The sequence below is a fragment of the Anomaloglossus baeobatrachus genome, chromosome 4 (assembly GCF_048569485.1).
Source record: "Anomaloglossus baeobatrachus isolate aAnoBae1 chromosome 4, aAnoBae1.hap1, whole genome shotgun sequence".
NCBI lineage: Eukaryota > Metazoa > Chordata > Amphibia > Anura > Aromobatidae > Anomaloglossus > Anomaloglossus baeobatrachus.
In genome coordinates, this window is record NC_134356.1 from 367,760,450 (window position 1) to 367,788,207 (window position 27,758).

General features: G+C 46.3%; 1 protein-coding gene across 2 annotated transcripts in view; it reads right to left on the bottom strand.

Annotated features, from left to right (window-relative positions):
* The window catches only part of LOC142303619 (pendrin-like), a 241,044-nt gene that overhangs the window by 90,344 nt on the left and 122,942 nt on the right, over nt 1-27,758 (bottom strand). For both annotated transcript variants that reach the window (XM_075345147.1, XM_075345146.1), the window contains exons 2-7: nt 27,343-27,488; nt 24,743-24,882; nt 5,978-6,088; nt 5,371-5,546; nt 3,072-3,236; nt 265-417 (exon numbers count right to left, since the gene is read on the bottom strand). In XM_075345147.1, coding sequence (XP_075201262.1) covers nt 265-417; nt 3,072-3,236; nt 5,371-5,546; nt 5,978-6,088; nt 24,743-24,882; nt 27,343-27,473 — 876 coding nt within the window. In that variant the 5' untranslated portion in view covers nt 27,474-27,488. The remainder of the gene's footprint in view (nt 1-264; nt 418-3,071; nt 3,237-5,370; nt 5,547-5,977; nt 6,089-24,742; nt 24,883-27,342; nt 27,489-27,758) is intronic.

The window sequence follows — 27,758 nt, forward strand, 5'->3', positions numbered from 1 at the left end:
TATTAAAGTACATTTTTCTCTATAGTGCGGCAGTGTTTCAGTGTTAATCATACATGGCTGAAGTCATGCAGCCAGCACCCGATACATGCTGCTTATGGATCGGGCAGCATGTATCAACTGTCAGATTCCCGTTAAGTGTCTACCGTGCTCAACTCTGCCTGATGTACTTCTGTGAATCATATTGACAAGCCTAACTAGCTAACAAAAAAAACTAAATCTAAATATAATGTGACATACAGAATGGCAGTATAGTATTCCACTTACCACAATGACTTCAATGGGAATAGGAATACGAAGAATATGTTTATATCTCTCATTCAACTCTTTCACGACCAAACATAACACCAAAGTTATCAATCCGGCGATAAGGTCTGCAAGGTTTGTTTTACTAATTTTTGCAAAGATATCAATGATTGTCTAACAAAAAACAAAAAAAAACAAAAACCAGACACTTAGTATTGCACCAACAAGTATATGAAATATCCTTTACACATCTCAGGATTATACAACACATACTTCTTATAAGCACAATATACTGTATAATCCAATTCAGTATCATCTATATATAAATACATTTCCATCTAGTATAAGGCTGGGAGCACAGTGGCGTATAGCATCAGATGAGAGAGAATCAGATGCAATATGCTAATGACACTTGGCTTAAACTCCGCTGCGTGAGCCCAGTGTCATTCACTGTGCTCCAAATCTCTCTCATGCGAGAATTAGCGCACAGGTGAGGAGTTGAGACTACCATATTTTTCGGATTATAAGATGCACTTTTCCTGCCAAAAAAAGATTGGGAGGAAAATAAGGGTTACATCTTAGAATTTCAATGGAGCTTACCGGGAGTATTGTAGAATGGTGACAGAAGACGGGTGATGCTGTGAGCTGTTCTGGGCTGTTCGCTGCTCTGGGCAGTTCGCTGTTCTGGGCTGTTCGCTGTTCTGGGCTGTTCGCTGCTCTGGGCTGTTCGCTGCTCTGGGCTGTGTGCTGCTCTGGGCTATGTGCTGCTCTGGGCTGTGTGCTGCTCTGGGCTGTGTGCTGCTCTGGGCTGTGTGCTGCTCTGGGCTGTGTGCTGCTCTGGGCTGTGTGCTGCTCTGGGCTGTGTGCTGCTCTGGGCTGTGTGCTGCTCTGGGCTGTGTGCTGCTCTGGGCTGTGTGCTGCTCTGGGCTGTGTGCTGCTCTGGGCTGTGTGCTGCTCTGGGCTGTGCGCTGCTCTGGGTTGTGCGCTGCTCTGGGTTGTGTGCTGCTCTGGGCTGTGCGCTGCTCTTTGCTGCTGCGGGCTGGGTCCTGCTGCGGGCTGGGTACTGCAGGCTGGGTGCTGCGGGCGGTGTATAGGGGACATTCTGTGAAGACGTCTGCAGTACGGCCTACAAATAATGGTGCCGGAAGTTGGCGAGTGCGCAGATCGAGCTCTTGGCTTCAGATATCATCTGTGCACGTGCCGCCTCCGGCCCATTGATCTCCTAGCAGCGGATTTAAGGAAAATGGCGCCCGGAGGTGTCCTGCGCACAGATGAGATCTCAGCTTGTCAGTGAGCCGATAACTGAGTCTGCGCACGCACCGACTCTGGGCACCATTTCTTTGAAGCCTGCAACGCTGACAACTTCAGGATGTCCCTTACTTCACCGCCCACAGTGCCTAGTCCGCAGCACAGAGCAGCGTCCATCCCACACCACTCACAACAACCAAGAAAAAAAGGGGAGTCTTTGATGCAATAGTATATTTTTTGCAAAAATTATCAGTATTCACTTTATTATAATAAAAGAAACATAGTATTCACATATCAAGCGCGCAGGCATCGCCGCCAGACAACAGCAGCATCCACAGGAGAGCAGGGAGAACACCAGGCACGCGCTCAGCACCGCCACGGAAGCGGTACAAAACCCTCCGTTTGAAAAAATTCATATGCAAGGTGCATGACATTACTAGCTTTGGTGAAATGCGCATTGGAGCCATTTTTCAATGTATAGAGCAGACCTTAATTAACCTTAACACAATACGACTGGAAGAATGGGTCCAGTCAATAAGTGTCAAAAATAATGAGACCAGAATTTGTGTAGGTTTTCCCTAAAAAACATACATAAAAATATTTTGAGCATATCTCTGTGTGAACCTCTTCATCCTGGACTATGAGTCATTGCCTGAGACCTTGTATGTTCTTTTTATCAGACCATTTATGTACTATGTTTCTTTTATTATAATAAAGTGAATACTGATAATTTTTGCAAAAAATATACTATTGCATCAGAGACTCCCCTTTTTTTCTTGGTTGTTGTGCATTCAGTTGGTTGAGTCTGCAAGACAAGTTTGATGATAATGAAAAGCTGGAGGTGGTTGTTTGTAATCCCACACCACTCGCAGCACAGAGCAGCTCACAGCCTGCAGAGCACCACACAGCCAGCAGCACAGAGCAGCACACAGCCCGCAGCATTGCTCCTGTCTCATGTCACGATTCTCTACCATTCTTACTCCCCGGTAAGCTACAATACTTGATGTTTTCTCTGGCCCACAGCGCTGCCGAGCATCTGGGACACTCATCGCACCACCCGCAGCATTGCCCTGCTCCATGACCTCCCCTGCCTGCTGTGATGCCCACTCCACCACTGCTGAAGCCCTCGGGTAGGACAGCAATGGATTAGAAGACGGACCTCTTTTTTTTCCCTCTAAATTTGGGGTGCGTCTTATAATCCAGTGTGTCTTATAAAACGAAAAATGCAGTAATCTCTTCATCTTCTCCATTGTTTGTCTCTGCATATATCGGACCATTCTTGGATGACATCAGTGCAGTCCGATGTTTCACATGCTCCCATAGACGACTTGCCCGTTAGCCTAGATTTGCTGACAATCGCTGTATGCAGCAATTTTTTTCATCAGTCCAATTAGAGCTGAGGAAAAACTCACAGATCTGACTGCAAGATTAACAAACATTGGGCCGAGTGCATATCCAGATTTTCTCTCATTGCTCTAGTCCAATGTATACACTTGTGTGACCCCGGTCTAAGATATACAAAAGGACTTGGTGTAATACTGTACAACTGGACGCCACCAGCCCTCAGTTTCAGCACTTACATAAACTATTGACAGGACTCCGCTGTAGTTTGTTGAGGGTATGTTGAGAATGAGTTTGATCTGTGAGATGAAAACTTGGATAGCGGCAGCTGTGGTAAATCCGCGAACTAACGGATCTCCCAGGTACCGGACAACAAAGCCAAACTGCAGAGCTCCTAATACAAGCTGGTGATAAGAAATAAAAAAACATAAGGAACTGTTACATTTCCAGCAATGTCTAAGAAAAACGCTGCATGAACAATATACATACTACATGTGTTCAAGGGAATCTGTCAGCAGGTTTTTGCGACATAATCTGAGAGCAGCATGATGTCATCAGTGTTAGGGGGCAGAGTTACACAGATTAGCCTGACTACTCTGCATCCAAGATGTAGTCCTGTAGTGTTAATCTCCTGCTGATAAAATACTGATTGTATTGAAATCACAACACAACTAATAAGTGACAGATGCCTGGAATCAGGCTTTTGTGCCCTATATTGTGCTGCTCTCAGATTAATAAAACAAAATCCTGCTGACACATTCCCTCTAACAGAACCTTCAACAGCTGTGGCCAACAGGTTTTTTAGCTAGCAACTATTTCTCCTGAGTTCCCCATATGCATGCTTGCACATTTTGCTGAGTATGCATATGTTATCTATGGGGAGAGGTGAAGAAGCCAATGCCAGACTCTTTTGGTTGCTGCTTATTGACATTAATGGGAATCTGTCAGCTGGTTTTTGCTACCCCATCTGAGAGCAGCATAACGTAGGGGCAGAGACCTTGATTCCTGGTGACAGTTTCCTTTTAAAGGATCAAGCATGTTGCAATTTCAAAAAGCCCAGTTGTTTTAAAACATGCTGACTAGCACATCATTAAGGCTGTCCATGCGACAAAGAATAAAATCTTTGCCAGCTTAGAATTGCTGTAAATTTCAGGTACAATCTAGAATTTTGCCCATATACGACTTATGACAGATTTTCAATCTTTTGATGCCGGAAAGTCGGCAAAAAAGGGAAGGATAAGTTCCCGCCATTGCCCAATCAAGGTTACAAACTCATGAAGCTAACACTTCACTGTTCCTACTGTAGCTGCCAATAAAATTGTAATGATGCATTGAATTGAAAAATAAAAATTGTTTCTTTATTAGAGCAACATCTTTTTTTCCCATCAAGATAGTAAATTGACACCAAACTGAAAAACAAAATGGCTATGAAGCCAAAATTGTTATTAATAAAAAAACAAAAACTGTATATAGAATACATTTACATGCAATAATTATTTTACTGTGGATTTAAAGGCAAGCTGTGGATTTTCTAGATTAGAGCATTCCTATTATTTGCGGATATGTTGTGAATTTAATCATCTGTAGTGCAAATGTGACTGCAGGTTGTTTTGAAGAATAGCAGTAATGAGCACAATTATACTGTTTAGGTGACTTACTGTCACGCTCCCCGGCTCCCCTGCTAGGCTCCCCGGCTCCCCTGCCATGCTCCCCGGCTCCTCTGCCATGCTCCCCGGCTCCCCTGCCTTGCTTACCGGCTCCCTTGCCACGCTTCCCCGCTCTCAGGTCGCGCTCCGCCGCTCCCGTGCCAGGCTTCCCGGTCCCCCGCTCCACAGCCTTCCTGCTCCATCGCCTGCGGTCCCCAGGCAGCCCGGTCCCCGCTCCCGGCGCCCGTCGGCAACTCGGCCCCAGCCCGGCTCTCCTGCCTCCTGTTCACCGCTCCCTGCTCTGGCTTCTGGCACCCAGGCCTCGCGCATGCGCATTAGGGCGCGCGCGCGGTCATTGACCCTCTCTTAAAGGGCCAGTGTCCTCCAACAGGATATTGAAGAATCAGGTACAGGGTATATAGGGGGATCCTTTTCAAAGTGGGCGGGGCCTGTTCTTCGTGTTTTGCTAAGCTAGGAGTCAGGTCTCCTTGTGTCTTGCGGTATACTTACCTATCTCTCTCCTAGAGCCGCTCCTGCCTCGCCATCCGGTCCTGACGATTCCCGAACCCCGAACGGTGACTGTCCGCCATCCCGTCAGTCCATACCATCTCTGATCCCTGTGGTGACCCGTCTTCTCGCTCTGTCGGTTCCGGACTCTGCCTGACAACATCTCGGCCTCCGAACCTGAGCTCCGTCACCCGGACTACCTTCGGTGACTCCGTGGTCCCAGGGACTTCTACACTCCACTCCTTTGAACGGACTGTCCTGCTACCTGTAGTGCTCCGGCTACCGGACCCCTTGCCTTCAGTGAGGTGTTCGGCCCAGTGGATCCACCTCCTGGGTCTGCCCGTCCACCTGGCCCTAACACTTACAAAGATATAAAATGTACTACCTGTATTATTCCTATCAAGAAGCACAAAGTGCCTGATATGACAACTCTTTCAGCATCTCGGGCTTCATAGTCTATCTGTGTTTCATTGAATGTGGAATTTCCAATTCTGAAATTTTCATCAGGAGCCAAAGCAAGTACAACTTGTCCAACCATTAAACAGATAACTGGAAATGGTCCTGTTGGAATAAATGTTTATATTTAGAAATTAAATTATGAATTAAAACATGTTTCAGATTTATATAAAAAAATGTTCAGGTTATGGGAAACAGGGTGTGCATCAGGGACTCAGTCTAAGGCCAGAGTCACACTTGCGAGAGACTTGCATGGGTCTCACATCGGCATCACCCGACACGGTCGCACACTCTGACAAGAGCGGGTCAGCTGCATGTATTTCTATGCAGCTGAGACGCTCCTGTCCGGAGAGTGTGAGGCTGTGATGGGTGATCCCAATGCGAGTCTCGCGCAAGTGTGACTCTGGTCTAACCACTATCTTTGCTTCCATCTATCTCCTTTCCTGTGAACCCAACACAAAGAAGGTCAACGTTATAAGGTTGTTTCTGAAGTAAAAGCAATTATTGTTCTGCATCTGGATTGTAGAAGAACTTACCAACTGAAATATGCCGAGATGTTCCCAAGAAGAAGTATGTCAAGATAGGAAAGAAGGAGGAATATAGTCCATATCCCACTGGGACCTCTGCAAGTAGCGCAAATGCCAATCCTGGAAACAAACAGAACACTTTTCAATATCAAACAGAACTGTCAACAAACTTTGGATAAAGCAATAGTACAAGTGATTACAAAAAGGGGAGAACAGTCTGGCACTAGTATACACAGTCCCTGCTCTGCATTCATTTCAAATAACGCGGTGTAACAAACAAGTAATTAAGGAGACTACATGAACAACTACGGTGCAACACCTTCCATAGGCAAGCATGCACTAGCAACAACATCGAAGAAGAAAAGAGGTGGCACTCATCATGTAGTAATCTTCATTTATTGTGTAAAAGGAGAAATAAAAAAGCAGGGAGGGATGCAGGGGGCGTCAGAGACGACAGCGTCTATTTCATACTCATGGGCGCTTTGTCGGGTCCCTGCTTTTTTAAGTCTCATTTTACACAATAAATGAAGATTACTACATGGTGAATGCCACCTCTTTTCTTCTTCGATCTTGGAGTACAAGTGATTACTGGTCAACATGAAAAAATCATCAGCAAAGGTAATATGTCTGTTTTGTGGAGGTTGATGTGCTGATTCCAAAAATATGCTTAGTTTTGCTCTCTATCACATAAAGTTTCTGAGATAGAAGTATTTTTGTTATTACGTTATTTCTACAATTTCAATGTATGCTGGGCCCTTCATGTGATATGCTGAAGTTATTCAAATAGTCTTCGTGACTGGTTGAATATGAAGAAAGTAGCTATGCCATTTGCTGTTTCCATGATCTGGACAGAACCCAAAAATCATAGTGATGACTGCTACTTTTGTTTTATCAAACTGAAGAGCTTTTCTACAAAGAACAAACATAAGATTAATTACCCTGAACTTGAATATGGGATTAGGCCAGTGCCACATGAGGGTACCTTGCCAGTTCCTGTACTACCGTTGTTTGGATTGGATGAAAATGAAGTAGAATATGAAGACTATGGAGCTGAAGCTACTGGCAAAGACAAGGAGACCTCAAGTCAAGATGAGTATGTACCTGATGGAACGGCCGAGCAGCCAGAACACTTTACTCAACATGAATTAACACTAGAAGTCCCAGAGAGGGGTCATTTAACATTTCTACCTTTGGAACCCAGAGACGGGTCGAATTACATTCTTTTGTTTTCACTCTCTTACAAGACCTTTGTTGAGGTGGATCAACACAATTGCCCCCTGCAGATTCCTCAGGCAATGGCCACATTTACAAATGAAAGGATGCTAATTAGAGCCTTCAAAGTTGTCAGTTTGGACTAGGGGTCATTTCACCCTCTTTCGAGACTTCAGGGGGGAGCTCGAAATTTCTGGGACTTCTAGTGTTAAATGATCTCATCAGAGACCTTTCATTGTCAAAAGATAAAGCTGAACTTTTTGCATCTAGGTTGAAATAGAAGAATCTCCTTCATGATGATGTCAAAGTATGTCATTACCGAAACAGAAGTAACACTTTAACCCAGTTTTTCACAGTTGATGGAACAATGGTGTACTGTAACAATGTTAATGGTCTCTTTGAAGACCTGAATCAAAAGTATTTTGTTGCAGATTGGCGATTGTTTATTAACTCATCCTAGAGAGGTTTGAAAGCAATGTTGCTTCACAATGGAAATATGAAACCATCAATCCCTATTGCCTACTCATGCCATCTAAAGGAAAGTTATGAAAATTTGTCAGGTGTTTTGGATGCTATACAATATAAGCATCATCAATGGAATATCTGTGGAGATTTGAAAGTGATTTGTCTGCTAATGGGAATGCATGTTGGTTTCACAAAATATTGTTACTTCTTGTGTTTATGGGACAGTAGAAATACAGTAGAGCATTATGTTCGTCATGATTGGGGACAGAGAAACATCTATGCTCCAGGTAGAGACAATGTTCAGCATAATCCGTTAGTTGCTCCAACAAAAATATTTCTTCCTCCACTAAATATAAAGTTGGGATTGATTAAAAACTTTGGGAAACCCATGGCAAAGACAAATTCATAAGGGTTCCAGTACATTTCACAGACATTCTTCAGCATTTCAACAGCAAAACTGAAGGAATATGTATCGGATGCTTAATAAGAAAATTCTGCTTAGCAACAGACTGCAGGGTCAGAGACAGTTAAGTGATGGGACTATCCCACAATGTGAGGAGTTAGCTCATAGGGTAAGTGATAGTGTTCATTCTAAACTTCAAATAGGGCACCTCTAGTGACAAGTAAGGATGTACAAGTCTGATAGGTCATCAAGGCTGCATGTAGTTGGTGACTCGTGGCAACTAGAAGAAAAAGACCAGAGTAAGATAGCATAATTCAAGATTGTTAACCAAGACACAGATTAAGAGACACTGTCTTAATTAGAAAACAATCATCCAGTAAAGTAGGCCTAAGGGGTACTTCTCACATAGCGAGATCGCTAGCGAGATCGCTGTTGAGTCACGGTTTTTGTGACACACCAGTGACCTCATTAGCGATCTCGCTGTGTGTGACACTGAGCAGCAATCTGGCCCCTGCTGTGAAATCGCTGCTTATTACACACAGTGCTGGTTCATTTTTTGGACGTTGCTCTCCCGCTGTGAAGCACACATCGCTGTGTTTGACAGCGAGAGAGCAACGACCTGAATGTGCAAGGAGCAGGGAGCCGGCTTCTGGCAGCCTGCGGTAAGCTGTAACCAAGGTAAATATCGGGTAACCAAGTGAAGCCCTTTGCTTGGTTACCCGATATTTACCTTGGTTACTAGGGTCCGCCGCTCTCAGGCTGCCAGTGCCGGATCCCTGCTCCCTCTGGCACATGTAGTCAGAGTACACATAGGGTAAATAAGCAAAGCAGTTTTCTTATTAACCCGATGTGTACTCTGGCTAGGAGTGCAGGGAGCCAGTGCTAAGTGGTGTGCGCTGGTAACCAAGGTAAATATCGGGTAACCAAGCGAAGTGCTTTGCTTGGTTACCCGATATTTACCTTAGTTACCAAGCGCAGCATCGCTTCCACTGGTGAGATCTGGTGAGATCTGCCTGATTGACAGCTCACCAGCGACCATGTAGCGACGCACCAGCGATCCTAACCAGTTCAGATCGCTGGTGGGATCGCTGGAGCGTCGGTAAAGTGTGACAGTACCCTAACTCAGAGAGGGTTCAGAGGATGGGACGGTAGGGACAAGGCCCAAAGCCTAAAGCCCCCGTCACATTTAGCGACTTACCAGCCATCCCGAAAACGATGCGACCTGATAAGGATCGCTGGTAAGTCGCTAGGAGGTCGCTGGTAAGATGTCACACAGTCAGACCTTACTAACGACTCAGTAACGATAAAGGTCGCAATAGCGACCTGTATAACGATCTCTGCTGTCATTGGGACTCTGTCACACACTGTCAAACATAGCGATGCATCCTGCTGGGCAGGACATCGCCTTTAAAGAAAATGGTCCAGGACATTCAGCAACGACCGGCGACCTCACAACAGGGGCCAGGTCGTTGCTGGATGTCACACATAATGAGATCACTAGCGAGATCGCTGTTGCGTCACAAAACCCGTGACTCAGCAGCGATGGCGCTAGCGATGTCGCTTAGTGAGACGTGGCCTTAAGAAGTATTGGGTGGGAACAGACTGTTCGAGATCACTGTTAGCATCTGCTAGCAAAAGGCTCTCCACGGACAATATGCCAAACCCCCTACCCTCCTATCCCTCTATCTATCCCTCTATCTATCAATTATCTATCCATCTACAGTTAGGTCCAGAAATATTTGGACAGTGACACAATTTTCGCGAGTTGGGCTCTGCATGCCACCACATTGGATTTGAAATGAAACCTCTACAACAGAATTCAAGTGCAGATTGTAACGTTTAATTTGAAGGTTTGAACAAAAATATCTGATAGAAATTGTAGGAATTGTACACATTTCTTTACAAACACTCCACATTTTAGGAGGTCAAAAGTAATTGGACAAATAAACCAAACCCAAACAAAATATTTTTATTTTCAGTATTTTGTTGCGAATCCTTTGGAGGCAATCACTGCCTTAAGTCTGGAACCCATGGACATCACCAAACACTGGGTTTCCTCCTTCTTAATGCTCTGCCAGGCCTTTACAGCCGCAGCCTTCAGGTCTTGCTTGTTTGTGGGTCTTTCCGTCTTAAGTCTGGATTTGAGCAAGTGAAATGCATGCTCAATTGGGTTAAGATCTGGTGATTGATTTGGCCATTGCAGAATGTTCCACTTTTTTGCACTTATGAACTCCTGGGTAGCTTTGGCTGTATGCTTGGGGTCATTGTCCATCTGTACTATGAAGCGCCGTCCGATCAACTTTGCGGCATTTGGCTGAATCTGGGCTGAAAGTATATCCCGGTACACTTCAGAATTCATCCGGCTACTCTTGTCTGCTGTTATGTCATCAATAAACACAAGTGACCCAGTGCCATTGAAAGCCATGCATGCCCATGCCATCACGTTGCCTCCACCATGTTTTACAGAGGATGTGGTGTGCCTTGGATCATGTGCCGTTCCCTTTCTTCTCCAAACCTTTTTCTTCCCATCATTCTGGTACAGGTTGATCTTTGTCTCATCTGTCCATAGAATACTTTTCCAGAACTGAGCTGGCTTCATGAGGTGTTTTTCAGCAAATTTAACTCTGGCCTGTCTATTTTTGGAATTGATGAATGGTTTGCATCTAGATGTGAACCCTTTGTATTTACTTTCATGGAGTCTTCTCTTTACTGTTGACTTAGAGACAGGTACACCTACTTCACTGAGAGTGTTCTGGACTTCAGTTGATGTTGTGAACGGGTTCTTCTTCACCAAAGAAAGTATGCGGCGATCATCCACCACTGTTGTCATCCGTGGACGCCCAGGCCTTTTTGAGTTCCCAAGCTCACCAGTCAATTCCTTTTTTCTCAGAATGTACCCGACTGTTGATTTTGCTACTCCAAGCATGTCTGCTATCTCTCTGATGGATTTTTTCTTTTTTTTCAGCCTCAGGATGTTCTGCTTCACCTCAATTGAGAGTTCCTTAGACCGCATGTTGTCTGGTCACAGCAACAGCTTCCAAATGCAAAACCACACACCTGTAATCAACCCCAGACCTTTTAACTACTTCATTGATTACAGGTTAACGAGGGAGACGCCTTCAGAGTTAATTGCAGCCCTTAGAGTCCCTTGTCCAATTACTTTTGGTCCCTTTAAAAAGAGGAGGCTATGCATTACAGAGCTATGATTCCTAAACCCTTTCTCCGATTTGGATGTGAAAACTCTCATATTGCAGCTGGGAGTGTGCACTTTCAGCCCATATTATATATATAATTGTATTTCTGAACATGTTTTTGTAAACAGCTAAAATAACAAAACTTGTGTCACTGTCCAAATATTTCTGGACCTAACTGTATCTATCCATTATCTATCTATCCATCTATCTATCTATCCCTCTATCTTCTATCTATCTATCCCTTTTTCTATCTATCTATCTATGCATCCATCCATCTATCCCTCTATCTATCTATCCATGATCTATCTATCTATTCATCCATCCATCTATCTATCTATCCATTATCTATCTATCCATCTATTTATCCATTATCTATCTATCTAACCATCCATCTATTCCTCTATCTATCCCTCTATCTATCCATCTATTTATCCATTATCTATCTATCCATCCATCTATCCCTCTATCTATTCCTCTATCTATCCATTATCTATCTATCCATCCATCTATCCCTCTATCTATCCCTCTATCTATCTATCTATTTATCCATTATCTATCTATCCATCCATCTATCCCTCTATTTATCCCTCTATCTATCCATTATCTATCCCTCTATCTATCCATCTATCTATCCCTCTATCTATCCCTCTATACATCTATCTATCCCTCTATCTATCCATCTATCCCTCTATCTATCCCTCTATCTATCCATCTATCTATGCATTATCTATCTATCCATCTATCTATCCCTCTATCTATCTCTCTATCTATCCATTATCTATCCATCCATCCATCTATTTATCCATTATCTATCTATCCATCCATCTATCCGTCTATTTATCCCTCTATCTAGCCATTATCTATCTATCCATTATCTATCTATCTATTTATCCATTATCTATCTATTCATCCATCTATCCATTATCTATCTACTTATCTATCCATCTATCTATCTATCTATCCATTATCTATCCATCTATCTATCCATCCATCTATCCATATAACCCTCTATCTATCCCTCTAGCCATCTATCCCTTTTTCTATCTATCCCTCTATCTATCCATCTATCTATCTATCTATCCTTCTATCTATCCATCCCTCTATCTATCCCTCTATACATCTATCTATCTATCTATCTATACATCTATCCCTTTTTCTATCTATCCATTATCTAGCTACAGTATCTATCCCTCTATTAATCTATCTATTATCTATCTATCTATCCATCCATCTATTTATCCATTACCTCTCTATCCATCCATCTATCCCTCTATCTATCTATCTATCCATCCATCTATTTATCCATTTTCTATCTATCCATCCATCTATCCGTCAGCTTGAACCCGTCACCGATCCTGGATCCCACCTGGATACTTCAGCCTGCACATTCTGCTGGATCCGGACCCCGTCTGCTATTTCTACTCGGCACCTGTACCCGGTTCCAATCATCCGTCCTGCCTACGGTTCCCGTTGGACTCTTAGTCATCTCCCGTAGAGACTTCTGTAGGACCCATACTCCATACCCCAAGTATTCCAGCTACCGTGCATCTAGGCCCTCTGGTGGGGTGATCGGACAGTCCCTGTATAGGGGTTAGCTCCGGGTTGCCTCTCTCGGGGAGTCCGGTGCACGGTCCTGTGAATCCACCTCCAGAACATTACACTATCTCTATCTATCTATCTATCTATCTATCGGATAGATAGAGGGATAGATAGATAGATAGATAGATAGATAGATAGATAATAGACAGATAGATAGTGGATACATAGATAGAGGGATAGATAAAAAAGGATAGATGGATAGATAGACAGGCAGACCAATGTCAAACACATATATAATGTCCCACCTCCCTGCATATTCTAAGCTGGCACTCTTTAGTGACTTTCATGTGGCACTAAAGGGTGCCTAGCCTTGTATTTAGTAAAAAAAAATTAATAATTAAAAAAAAAAAAAAAAAAAAAGCGACGTGGGGTCCCCCCCATTTTTGATAGCCAGCTAGGGTACAGCAGATGGCTGCAGCCTGTAGACCACAGCTGGCAGCTTTACCTTGGTTGGGGGACCCCCGGGCTCTTTTTTATAGTTATTTATAAATAAATAAAAATATAAATGGGGTTCCCCCCAAATTGGTTCACCAGCCAAGGTAAAGCGGACAGCTGTGGTCTGGTATTCTCAGGGTGGGAAGGTCCATAGTTATGGGCCTTTCCCAGCCTAAGAATAGCAGGCTGCAGCCGCCCCAGAAGTGGCGCATCCACGCTTTGCCCCAACTCATCCCGTTGCCTGGTGCAGTGGCAAACGGGTAATAAATGGGGTTGATACCAAATGTGTAATGTCACCTGACATCAAGCCCAGCAGTTTGTGATGTTGTGGCGTCTATCAGATACCCAACATCACCAACTGTCAGTAATAAAAATAGAAAAAAAAATAGACAACAAAAAATCCCCAATTTATTTGAAAAAACACTCCCCAACCATTCCCTCTTTCACTAATTTATTGTAAAGAAAAAAAATCCCCTGTAATCCATTTTGGACGTCCCACGATGACTCTGGACCTTCTAGAATATGGGGGGCACGCTCAGGGAATGTATCCCCCATTTTCTAGGAGTGCAGACCCTCCATCTGAGGAGTGTGGGTGCAAAGAATCTGCACCTACCCTCCCCGGGTCACAGCAGCAGTGTGCATGCAGCCAGCGCAGCTCACATTGACTGAACACAGGAAGCTGAGCTGACAGCCGCTCTCTGCGCATGCGCCCAGCGTTTATTGTGGGGGAGGAGGGTCGTGGGGGATCAATGCTGCAAAAAGGTAGAAACACAAGGGGAACACTGGAAAACACCGGGAGGGTACGGGGGGAAACTTAGCTGGACCCGGGGAAGTTTTCTGTCACATTTGTCATGGCAGATGCGACAAATCAGAGGAAGAGGGTGAATGCGGGAGGCGCGTTTGTGTCTTGGATGAATCGGGAGGGGGCAGAAATGCAGTAAGGCACCTTCTATAGGCTGTGCCCATACTGTTTCTGCCTTTTCCCATCCATTTCAGCCTTTTCCTCAGTCACCACAGCTCATCGACAGGTCCAACATGAAATTATTCTGGTTTCCCATAGACTTGCATTGGGGGTTGAATATTCGCGAATACTCGAATAGCTGCGAGGTATTCGCCAGATATTCGTCGAAGCGAATAATAGGGTATTCGATCATCCCTAATTAAGGCTGCTTTACACGTGTCGATATCTCGTGCAATCGCATTTGCGATCGCACCCGCCCCCATCGTTTGTGCGGCACGGGCAATTTGTTTCCTGTGTCGCACAAAGTCAGTAACCCCCGTCACACGTACTTACCTCCCGAACGACCTCACTGTGGGCTCCGAACATCCACTTCCTGAAGGGGGAGGGACGTTCGGCGTCACAGCGACGTCACACAGCGGCCGGCCAAAAGAAGTGGAGGGGCGGAGATGAGTGGGACGTAAACATCCCGCCCACCTCCTTCCTTCCCCATTGCCGGCGGCCGCAGTTAGGCTGCAGTTCATCGTTCCCAGGGTGTCACATGGAGTGAAGTGTGCTGCCTCGGGAATGATGAACAACCAAAGCACAGAAGGACGTTCGATTTTTTTGAAAATGAGCGACGTGTCAACGAGCAACAATAAGGTGAGTATTTTTGCTCGTTCACAGTCGCTCATTTGTGTTACACGCTACGATATGTCAAACGAGGCCGGATGTGCGTCACTAACGACGTGACCCCGACGACATATCGTTTGATATATCGTAGCGTGTAAAGCCCGCTTTACTACCAAAGATTTGAAAAGAATCAAGCATGAAGTGACCATGAACCCATTATTCCCCAGTTTTGGCATATTACAGAATTATAACCTCCCTGAAGTGCCCAGAAGTACAAGGCATTCAGTGCTCAGAGACATGGCTAAGTTAATAGGGCTGAAATCCCATCACCACTGAACAAGACACAGAAGTTAAAACATCAAGTCTGGAACAAGAAATATCTGACAGACTCTTCAAAGATTTTATGGACTGATGAAATGAGAGTGACTCTTGTTGGACCTACACTTTGACTCAGACCTACACTTTGAGACCTTTGACTCAGACACCAGCAAGGAGGAGGTATTATTGAAGATGAGGTAGTGGGATTTTTTTTGGGTTGAAGATGGATTCAAAATCAACTACAAAACCTACAGCCAATTTTTAGAAGACACTTTCTTCAAGCAGTGATACAGCAAAAAGTGTGCATCTTTCAAATAAACACCATGATTTTAATGTAGGACAATGTTCCATCATATGAATCGAAGTCTCCACTGCTTGGCTGCCTGTAAAGGTCTTAAAGATTAAAAGTTAATGACATGGTCACCTTCTTCACCTGACCTGAACCCTATTGAGAACTTTTGGTCCTTTCATAAATGGGAGATTTATGTTGAAGGAAAACAGTCCACATCTTTGAGCAGTGTCTGGGAGGCTATTTTTGGTGCTGCCTGTGATATTGGTAACGATATATCGTCGGGGTCACGTCGGTAGTGACGCACATCCGGCGCCGTTACCGACATCAAGCGTGTGACACAAATGAGCGACGATCAACGAGCACAAAATCGTTAAAAAATGGTGATCGTTGACACATCGCTCATTTCCTTAATATCGCTGCAGCCACTGGGACGATGTTGTTCGTCGTCCCTGCGGCATCACACATCGCTATGTGTGACACCGCAGGAACGACGAACATCTCCTTACCTGCCTCCACCGGCAATGCGGAAGGAAGGAGGTGGGCGAGATGTTGCGTCCCGCTCATCTCCGCCCCTCCGCTTCTATTGGCTGGCCGCTTAGTGACGCTGCAGTGACGTCGCTATGACGCCGAACGCACCTCCCCCTTGAGGGAGGGATTGTTCGTCTGTCACAGCGACGTCGCGGACAAGGTATGTGCGTGTGATGCTGCCGTACCGATAATGTTCGCTACGGCAGCGATCAACAAATGTCGCACGAGCGACGGGGGTGGGTGCTATCGTGCTCGACATCGCTAGCAATCGTTAGCGATGTCGCAGCGTGTAAAGTACCCTTAAGAAACTGAAAGACTCCATGAATGGAAGATTTATGACTGCTATTGAAAAGAAGAGTGGGTATATTGGTCACAGATATTTTTTGAAATGTACTGTATTTTTGCACATTTTGAGTTGTTTGATTATTATTCTTTAGCAGATCAATATAAACAACTGAGATGTGAAAATGTATGTTTTTCATTTAGTTGCAAAATAACTTTGTTGACTAATAATTCTGCACACAAAGATATTCTAAAAAAAACCCTCACTTTTATTTTCTTAATTATTCAGGATTCAGATTGATTAGCTTTTTAGACTGAGTGACAGCACTGCAGTTGTTCAAAAATAAAATTAATCAAAACTACAAATTTTCTAATCATTGTGCACATGGTATACATATGTGCCGCCCCAGCAGCGAATCGAACTGCTCGGATCTGGGGGGTAGTGTCCGTTCGTGGCTCGAGGGTCTCCGGACCCGGGAGCTTAGGGGGACACTAAAATGTAAAGGGGGTATTTACAGGGGATTTGGTATAGTTCGTGACGCCACACGTGGTGTACGGTAATTCGGAGTACCGTCGCTTGTTGGGAGTACCTGGGGTGATGGAGTGGGGCAGCTAGGTGATGTTGCCCTCCACGGGTAGGGGTAGGCCCCGGGACTCTGCATGGTAATGCAGGGACACAGTGCAGGGGTCAATCGGGTACTCACTCAGCAATGAAGCAGACGCTGACAACAGGGTAAACTAAATCTCTGAATGCCGCTGCCTCTCAAGGGGAGCTTGTCTGGGTCCCGTCCCCTGCAGTGCTGCTGGTGGTCTGTAACCTGCCTCCTGGCACTACATTTTAGAGTGTCCATTGTGATCCGGTAGCTTGGAGCTTGGGGCCCCGCTCCCCACTGTGACTAAGTGAAGGAGCCTGCTCTCAGGACTCACGCTTGGGATTTCAGTGGGCTGCTTGCTAGGAAAGCCCTATCCCACTCGTTGCGCTAGTGCCCCGATTCTGGAGCTGGTGGTAACAGTCCTTAAAGGCCCCGTTCTCCTCAGGTTAATTGCCGGGTTGTCTGAAGCTTCTCCCCGACCTAGGGTCCATGTACCCAGTCGTGCCTTCGGCCCCAGACCGGCGATTAGGCCCAGGCTGTTGACCGTCCACCAAGACCGGTCCTGGCACCCAGCCTCAATCCCCTGTGATCGGGGGTCCGACTCCTCTAGGTCCAGACCACCGTCCGCGACCTAGTTTTCCTCTCCCCTGGGAGCTCCAATTCCCAGCTTCCTCAGAGCTCCATACAGCTCGAGGGTTACCACAGAACTTCTTGCTTGACACCTCCCATCTCCCTGTCTGACCCTTAGGTGGGTGGCCCTATTCCTGCTTAAGCAGCCCACTGGTGTGCCTGACAGGTGTGGTGCAAAGTGTATCTGTGCCGCCCCCGTGCCAACAGCCGGGCTGCTCGGATCCGGATCCGCGGTGGCTTGAGGGGTCTCCGGACCCGGGGGTCGCGCAGCCACTCAGACAAAAGGGGATATTTACAGGGAGATGTAAAGTTTGTGACGCCACCCACAATGTGTGGTAATGTGGGAGATCACCGCTGCTGTTGGGGGAGCCTGGTGGCAATGGTGTAGCAACAGGATGTTTAACCCCTCCGTGGGTAGGGGGTTTGTGCCCTGGGGCCTGTTGGGAGATGGCGTTTGGGGTGCTGTTGGGTAGTGGAAAAGCTGCTTTTCAGCATACTCACTCAGTTCAGGAATAATGACGCCGACAGCTTGTAAACCAGAATTCTGAGCACCACTGCAGCTTGGAGGGAGCACGCTGGGATCCGTGCCCTCGGTGTTGCTGTCAGCCTGTGGCCTTTTCCGTGGCACATTTTCACTAGTTGGACCCTCAAGCTTGAAACTTTTCGGGTCCCGCTCACCCGTATGGCTAACGGAGTGAGCTTGCTCTCAGGGTTCACGCGTAGGATTTCTATGGACTGTATTGAAAAAGTCCTATCCCATCGGTGCGCTAGTACCTTGATTTTGGAGCGGGTTGCGGATGACTCTTGAAGTCTTCACCCCCGTAGGGTAAATTACCGGGACGCGTGAAGCTACTTCCCGGCCTGGGGTCCACGTACCCCGTCGTGCCCTGGCTCCTGCCCGGTGATGACTGGCTAAGCTGTTAACAACACCAAAAGACCAGGATCTGTAACCAAGGAGGAGTGGATACTGTGCAGAAGGGCAGATTGCACTATACCCTGTGGCGACCCGATAGGCCAGGGCATCACATATCTAGGATTTGTGAATGCTGATGGTGGCAACACTGCAGGATAGAGACCCAGAACCATGAGGGGTTGAATACTGCATGGATAGGATAGTTTGTGCAGTACCCTGTGACGACCTGAATAGTCCAGGGGCGTCACACATACTGTTGTGTACACTAAGGCTATTATTTTCACTATTGTTTAGGCTATTTTGCTATATAAAATATTGAACATCTAGTGCCATATTGTGATTACCCATAGGGATTCTTCAAAAATTCAAATATATCTATATTGCAATAGCTTCTCATATATTTTGTATGCTATTGTGCAGTTTAGGGTGCAGTTAGACGGCCATATAACTCCGATGAGGAGTGCATCACCCATACTGGTCGGCGGCTCCCCTGACCCGAGGGTGACAGCTGCATAGAAATACATGAAGCTCTCATATTTGGGTCAGGAGAGCCACCGGCCGATCAGGGCGCTGCGATGCAATCCTCTTGGAGTTATACAGCCATCTAATTGCGCCGTTAGAAAGCTTTCTGCATTGTTATTTTTCTATGGGATACACACTGCTATACTACAATCACTTTTTACATATAATGCCCATATATTAATGTTCACATTATTCCATTATGCAAGCCCTATCTATATGGTACCAACTGCACGGAGCTGCCGCCCCACTACCGTGCGGAGCTGCTGGCCCACCACTGTGCGGAGCTGCCGCCCCACCACCGTGCGGAGCTGCCGCCCCACCACCGTGCGGAGCTGCTGCCCCACCACCTTGCAGAGCTGCCGACTAACCTACACCCCACCTACTGTCTCCTCCCCAAAATCCTTTAGAATGTAAGCCCGCAAGGGCAGGATCCTCTTTCCTCTGTTTATTGTAACTTGTATATGTATTCTGTATGTAACCCCCTTCTCATGTACAGCACCATGGAATCAATGGTGCGCTATAAATAAATATTAATAACTAGAAGGTGGCCCGATTCTACGCATCGGGTATTCTAGAATTTACGTATTGTGTAGTTAATGTATGATTTTTGTTTTATATATATATATATATATATATGTTGTTGTCTGTAGTTACCAAGTGTTTGTGTAGGGGCTGTACATGTTCTGGGTGTTGTCTGAGTGTGGCGGGGGGTGAGAGCGGTGTTTGTGTGTTGCGTTGTGTGTCGTTATTTGTGGAGCGCTGTGTGTCTGTATCGTTGTGTATGTGTGTTGCGCGGTTTGTGTGGGTGTGGGGTGTGTGTTTTGGGGGGAGGTATGTTTTGTGCAATGTGTGTGTTGTGCGGTATGTGCGTATATTTGTGTGTGCCGCAGTGTTTGTGTGTTGGGTGTTGTGTGTGTGCGGCGTTGTCTGTGTGTGTGGGTGTCTGTGTAGGGCAGTGTTTGTGTTTCCCAGTGTGTGTGTGGTGTGTTGTGCAGTGCGTGTGTGGCAGTGTGTGTGTGTGTTTTGGGGGGAGGTGTACACCCCCCATCGTGCTCCATCCCCCATGCTGCGCACCCCCCATTGTGCTCCATCCCCACTCCCCATTGTGCTCCATCCCCCATGCTGCATGCTCCCCATCATGCTCCATCCCCCATGCTGCGCATTCCCCATCGTGCTCCATCCCCCATGCTGCGCACTCCCAAACGTGCTCCATCCCCCATGCTGCGCATTCCCCATCGTGCTCCATCCCCCATGCTGCGCACTCCCCATCGTGCTCTATCCCCCAAGCTGCGCACTCCCAAACGTGCTCCATCCCCCATGCTGCGCACCCCCCATCGTGCTCCATCCCCCATGCTGCGCACCCCCCATCGTGCTCCATAGTCACACATCAGACAGTAAACACGCACACATCTGATCGCATACACTCACACACACACCCCACTTCTCCCTGTGCCCACCGGTGTGCGGTCCCAGCAGCTGTGCTGCCGCCATGCTCCTCTGCCGACACTCACAGATCCGATCGCATACACTCACACACACTCACACATCAGAACACACTCACGCACATCCGATCGCATACACTCACACACACACACACACATACTGACGATATCGCACATACGCGCTGACACAATCACAACATCTGGAGATACCACATGCTTCCGGCCATGTGATCCTCCGGCAGGTCCTGGAAGATCACTGCACGCACAGTATCACCGCCGAGAAGCAAGCGATATCACGGGATGTTGTGAGTATGTGGATGCGATCTGATGTGTGTGTGAGGTGTGTGTGAGAGTGAGTGTGATCTGATGTGTGTGTGTGTCTGTTCTTATGAGTGTGTGTGTGTGTGTGTTCCGCCGCTGCAGGACGTGGATGCGATCTGATGTGTGTGTGAGGTGTGTGTGAGAGTGAGTGTGATCTGATGTGTGTGTGTGTGTGTGTGTGTCCGCCGCTGCAGGACCTTGATGCGCTCACCTCGGGGCGAGAGGCCATTCCGTGTGGGGGGCGGAGCCTGGGCGAGCGGCCAATCCGTGCAGGGGGCGGAGGCGAGGCGAGCGGGCAATCCGTGCGAGGGGAGGAGCTGAGGCGAGCATCCAATCCGTGCGGGGGGCGGGGCCATGGCGAATCCGTGAAGCCGAGCGGCCAATCCGTGCGGGGGGGGCGGGGCCATGGCGAGGCCAGCGGCCAATCCGCTGTTTGTCACCGTAAGGACATGGCCAATCCGTGCGGGGGGGCAGACCCGAGGCGAGGTGAGCGGCCAATCCGTGCGGGGGGTGGAGCCGAGGCGAGCGGCCAATCCGTGTGGGGGGCGGGGCCATGGCGAGGCCAGCGGTCAATCCGCTGTTTGTCACCGTAAGGACATGTCACGGTAAGGACACAATTTTGGAGCAAGACAGACAGACAGAATAAGGCAATTATATATATAGACTAGAAGGTGGCCCGATTCTACGCATCGGGTATTCTAGAATTTACGTATTGTGTAGTTCATGTATGATTTTTGTTATATATATATATATATATATATATATATAGATGTTGTTGTCTGTAGTTACCAAGTGTTTGTGTAGGCGCTGTACATGTTCTGGGTGTTGTCTGGGTGTGACGGGGGGTGAGAGCGGTGTTGTATGTGTGTTGCGTGTGTTGCGTTGTTTGTGGAGCGCTGTGTGTCTGTAGCGTTGTGTGTGTGTTGCGCGGTTTGTGTGTGTGTGGTGTGTTTTGGGGGGAGGTATGTTTTGAGCAATGTGTGTGTTGTGCGGTATGTGCGTATATTTGTGTGTGCCGCGGTGTTTGTGTGTTGGGTGTTGTGTGTGTGCAGCGTTGTCTGTGTGTGTGGGTGTCTGTGTAGGGCAGTTGTTTGTGGTTCCCAGTGTGTGTGTGTGTGTGTGGTGTGTTGTGCAGTGCGCGCGTGTGTGTGTGTGTGTGTGTGTGTGTGTGTGTGTGCATCAGCCTCTCTTCTCTCAGCCTACCTCTCCCAGCCTCCCTCCTCCCAGCCTCCCTCAGCATCAGCCTCCCTCTCCCAGCCTCCCCAGCATCAGCCTCCGCCAGCATCAGCCTCTCTCCTTCCAGCCTCCTCCAGCATCAGCCTCCCTCTCCCAGCCTTCCCCAGGATCAGCCTCTCTCCTCCCAGCCTCCGTCCTCCCAGCCTTCCCCAGCATCAGCTTTCCCCTCCCAGCCTCCCTCAGCATCAGCCTTCCCCAGCATCAGCCTCTCTCCTCCCAGCCTCAGCCTCTCTCCTTCCAGCCTCCCCCAGCATCAGCCTCTCTCCTTCCAGCTTCCCTCAGCATCAGCCTCCCCTTCCCAGCCTTCCCCAGGATCAGCCTCTCTCCTCCCAGCCTCCTTCCTCCCAGCCTCCCTCAGCATCAGCCTTCTGCTCCCAGTCTCCCCCAGCATCAGCCTCCCCATGCATCAGCCTCCACCAGCATCAGCCTCTCTCCTTCCAGCCTCCCCCAGCATCAGCCTCCCCTTCCCAGCCTTCCCCAGGATCAGCCTCTCTCCTCCCAGCCTCCTTCCTCCCAGCCTCCCTCTCCCAGCCTCCCTCAGCATCAGCCTTCCGCTCCCAGTCTCCCCCAGCATCAGCCTCCCCAAGCATCAGCCTCCACCAGCATCAGCCTCTCTCCTTCCAGCCTCCCCCAGCATCAGCCTCTCTCCTTCCAGCCTCCCTCAGCATCAGCCTCCCGTTCCCAGTCTTCCCCAGGATCAGCCTCTCTCCTCCCAGCCTCCTTCCTCCCAGCCTCCCTCAGCATCAGCCTTCCCCTCCCAGTCTCCCCCAGCATCAGCCTCCCCAAGCATCAGCCTCCACCAGCATTAGCCTCTCTCCTTCCAGCCTCCCCCAGCATCAGCCTCCCCATGCATCAGCCTCTCTCCTTCCAGCCTCTCTCCTTCCAGCCTCCCCCAGCATCAGCCTCCCCTTCCCAGCCTTCCCCAGGATCAGCCTCTCTCCTCCCAGCCTCCTTCCTCCCAGCCTCCCTCTCCCAGCCTCCCTCAGCATCAGCCTTCCGCTCCCAGCCTCCCCAAGCATCAGCCTCCACCAGCATCAGCCTCCCTCGTCCCAGCCTCCCCCACCATCAGCCTCTCTCCTCCCAGCCTTCCCCATGATCAGCCTCTCTGCTCCCAGCCTCCTCCAGCACGCCGTGCTCCTCTGCCGACACTCACACACCCGATCGCATCCACTCACACACACCCGATCGCATACACTCACACACACCCGATCGCATACACTCACACACACAGACACTGACGATATCGCACATACGCGCTTATACTCACAACATCCGGGGATATCACATGCTTCTGGCCATGTGATCCTCCGGCAGGTCCTGGAAGATCACAACAGCACAGTATCGAGGCCGAGAAGCAAGCGATATCCCAGGATGTTGTGAGTATGTGGATGCGATGTGATGTGTGTGTGTGAGTGAGTGTGATCTGATTTGTGTGTGCTGTTATGTGTGTGCTGTTATGTGTGTGTGCTGTTATGTGTCTGTATTTTCCGGCGCTGCAGGACCTTGATGTGTGGATGCGATGTGATGTGTGTGTGAGGTGTGTGTGAGAGTGAGTGTGAGCCGGTGTACACTGTTAACTATGATACACATCGGGTAACTAAGGGACCTTAGTTACCCGATGTGTATAATGGTTACCAGCTTTCACGGCCTCCGTGAAGATCCCAGCATCGCAAGGTTATGTCTGGCGCTGCTGGGATCCTGACGGAGCCGGTGTAGAAGCAAGCGATATCCCAGCATGTTGTGATGTGTGAGGTGTGTGTGAGAGTGAGTGTGATCTGATGTGTGTGTGTGTACTCACCTGGGAATCGGGGCTCCGTGTCAGTTGGGCAAGAGCGAGCGTGGATTGCGTGAGGGGGCGGGGCCTGCAGAGAGCCGGGGCGAGAGGCCAATCCGTGTGGGGGGGCGGGGCCATGGCGAGCCCAGCGGCCAATCAGCTTTGTGTCACCGTAAGGACACAATTTCGGAGCATGACAGACAGACAGATAGACAGACAGACAGACAGACAGACAGAATAAGGCAATTATATATATAGATAACTGTACATGTTTTTTTAAATAGTTAAGGATTGTTTACTGATCTAGACTTTGCTTAAAGACAATAGTCCTGACAATAGAGAAATAAGGTCTTTTTGTGGCACTCTCCCTTTATTTATTTAATGTAATCCAAATGCATGTAGTGACAGACATTAATAAGGGAAAATCAAGGCTTGAGCCACAAAAATACCTAAAGAGTTAAAGGAAAAACTCCAAAATACACTACGGATCCTACAAAAAAACATGAAGTCATGTATCTACCAATTAAAATAAACAATAAATTTTATTAAACATAATATATACAGTATAACAAAAATACATATAGAAATGGAAGTCATTCAGTAAAACACAGGGATTAATGGGTAACTTGCAGGCTTTACTTTCTGACTGTCTACTTGAACTTGCATGATACTCTCCATATTTTATGTGGTGAGTCTACTTTTCCATCATTCGTTTGGTATATATATTATACTTTGCTGATGTCCACCACGCTGCCTCTCCTTACATAGTGTGTTGGACCCTCGCCCCTTCATACTGGGGTCTGCACCCCTGATTTTGTTGCCTTACCACTTCTATATACATTTGTTATATATGTTAGATTTAATAAAATTTGTTGTTTTTTTGAATTGGTGGACTCCATGTTTTTTTTGTAGGATCCATATCTCTCTTAATGATGAATGTTACAAGTAATAAAGTAAAGATATTTTTATTGATCCATAATGGGTATTCTATTTTTGTTTTTCTTTGGTCATCTGTTTAAGAAACTTGCATAGAGGAAACACTAACCTTGTAAGGTGCCAACAAGCCCAGTACAGAGTCCTGAAATAATATCATGGATAAACCACTCTTTCCATTGGTACTTTGGCAACCAGTTAAGAACTGGGAAATATTGCTTGAGCTTTAGATGAGCTGTTCTTGAAGTACAGCTGCCAGAAAAAAAAGAATGAATAAATAAAATTGCAAATGTTATTAGTGGAAAAGTAATGATGTGATAAAATCAATTATGGAATCTTATTACCGACAGCACTGTCTGACTTATTAAATTACAGGGGAAACATCTATATAATGGGTTATTGCAAATATTAAAAGACAAGTAACAGTGCTAATTGGAATCACACATTTAGGGGCCCGTTTATTAAGGCTAGTGTTATGCACACCAGTCTTATTGAAGGGCTCACTGGAATATGATGCGCCAAATTCCTAAGGCACATACCACTTCATGAACATCTTTCAGTTGTGTGTATCTTTGTGTGCCTTGCCAGAAATGATACTTTTGTCCTGTCAGTTTTAATGACTTGCCCCGTCTCGCCCCTTCTCCTCCCCAGCTCCAGTCATTTTTGAGGGCCAAATACTATGTCACACAAGTCTGTATGCAGTTTTTCATAGTGTTTAACTCCAGAAAACTATCGTAAACACTTTGATGACTTGGCCCCTCGGTTTTATTCTGATAGTCAGAAACGTTTCTCTTCTATAATAATCCCCGTTTTGCTCAAAAATTGACAAATTGTCAGTAGTACATCCACTCATGTACAATAATGTAAAGGATTTCATATGGACATTTGTATAAACGATCATTTATAAGAAACCTTCACATTTATTGCATCATGCTAACGAGCACCGATTGCCTCCCTATATCATCGATTTGCACTAGGTAGTTCGTCTGCCCATGTATTATGACGTGACAGTATATACCTATTATCTGTTAATAAAATTTACATTTTTATTGATATACATTAAAAATTTAACTCAAAACAAAAAAACAAAAAATTATATCACCAGGTAAAGGTTACCAAAATATTGGTTTCTTCATCAAATTGATTAAGGCACTCAATAGGTAGAGAGTATGTGATCTTATTCATCAAATGCCTAAAGCAATCAATACGAAAAAGGCAAAGGGAGGAGTTTATTATATTAGTTTATGTAATGCCTGAGTGTAGCCACAGACTCAGACTGGCTGTAAGGGGAGTCTAGAGTAAGGCTGCTCACAAAGCAGGACCCCAAGAACTCTGCAACCCTTTAACCCCTATACAGGGATGTGGAATTACACAGAGCCACAGAGATCACTACCTGTGGCAGGCTGTAGTCCGTGGTCATCAGGCAGGGTCAAAAACCAGGAGAAGCAAAACAGGAACAGAATCGTCAGGCAAGGGTGTAGTGAGGAGACAAAGCAGAGGTCAAATCTGGAACTGGCAGCAGGGTACAAAAACGACAGGCAGGAGGGTAGTTAACAACAAGCAAAGGTCAGCGCACAGGAATCACAATACAAACAGCACACGAGCCAGGAGAACAGAACTATCTCTGGCAGTAGTCATGTGACAGGAGGGGGAATAAAAAGGGTGTGGTGTCTTCCCATTGGCTGCAGGTGAATGTTGGCAACATCAGCTGGAAAGCACGCCACCTACAGTCAGCCAGTGGTACTGCAGGTTCCAGGGAAACCCAGCCTAGTGGATGAGCGGAGCCTGTGCTCCGCAGAGCCACGGGCACCGACTACTCTCCCATCACCAGCACTATCCATGGTGGGAACATGGCGTCGTCTGGCGATCGGAGCAGAAGTCGCAGGAGCGGAATCTGGTGGGGACGTGACAGTTTATTAGTTTTGGTTGCCTTTAATAAAGATTCTTTAAGAGGCCCCTTTAATTATAATTGAAGAGGGAGAGTTAGGATAAGGAAAAGGGAGAGCTGCCGAAGAATGGGGGCATCGGTCAAATAAAGATGTACTCCATTGGTAGGCAGGAACACACCCTGATAGGGTAAGAATAAGGAAAGGTTAAAAGGTTAATATCTTCATCAAACTGATTACGGCACTCAATAGGTAGAGAGTATGTGACCTTATTCATCAAATGCCTAATGCAATCAATACGAAAAAGGCAAAGGGAGGGGTTTATTAACCTTTCCTTATTTTTACCCTATCAGGGTGTGTTCCTGCCTACCAATGGAGTACATCCTTATTTGACCAATGCCCCCATTCCTCGGCAATTTGATGAAGAAACCGATATTTTGGTAACCTTCACCTGGTGAAATAATTTTTTTGTTTTTTGTTATGAGTTACATTTTTAATGTATATCAATAAAATGTAAATTTTATTAACAGATAATAGGTATATACTGTCACAACGTAGCGTTTTGTATACTTATCCAAAAATTTTCTTTCTTCTGAAAATCTATGTATGTAAAACCCATGCACAAATTGAGAAAATTGAATCAGATTTCTAAGTCATTTATCTGAATGGGAACAGTTACATTAAGCCTCTTCAATAATTTTTTCTTTATCGCAATATACAAATATAAAGCTTAGGATAAATGCCAGTTACATTCTACACATGCAGATTTAACCATCTCACATAAAAACACAAAACTTGCGATTAAGAAAAGAATTTTATTTTTAACCTGCAGTTATTTTTTAATTTTTGTGGAATGCTTTTCTGTACAAGTTCTGTCTTTTCATTTTCCTCCTGGAAAGTCGTCTCAGAATATATGGTTCGAGATACAAGATACTGTTCACACACAGGCACATCCATCCTTTCCTTTATCACCTGTGAATGACACAATAACATTTTATCTTGAAAGATTAATTGATATTTCTGAAAGCTTTTCAAGATTTACTGCAAAAGATCGTCTCATTTATCTCCAAACATCCTAATGAATTCAGAGGCCAAAATAAATTGGGGTATTTTCTAAATTGTAACGTTTATTACAGATTTTTAAAAATCCTATAGTGTCCTATGTGTGAACACCACTAGTGCCAATTAATATATAAACTAAAAACCTGGAGAACATGAGTTTTAAGTCAAGTAATCTTTATT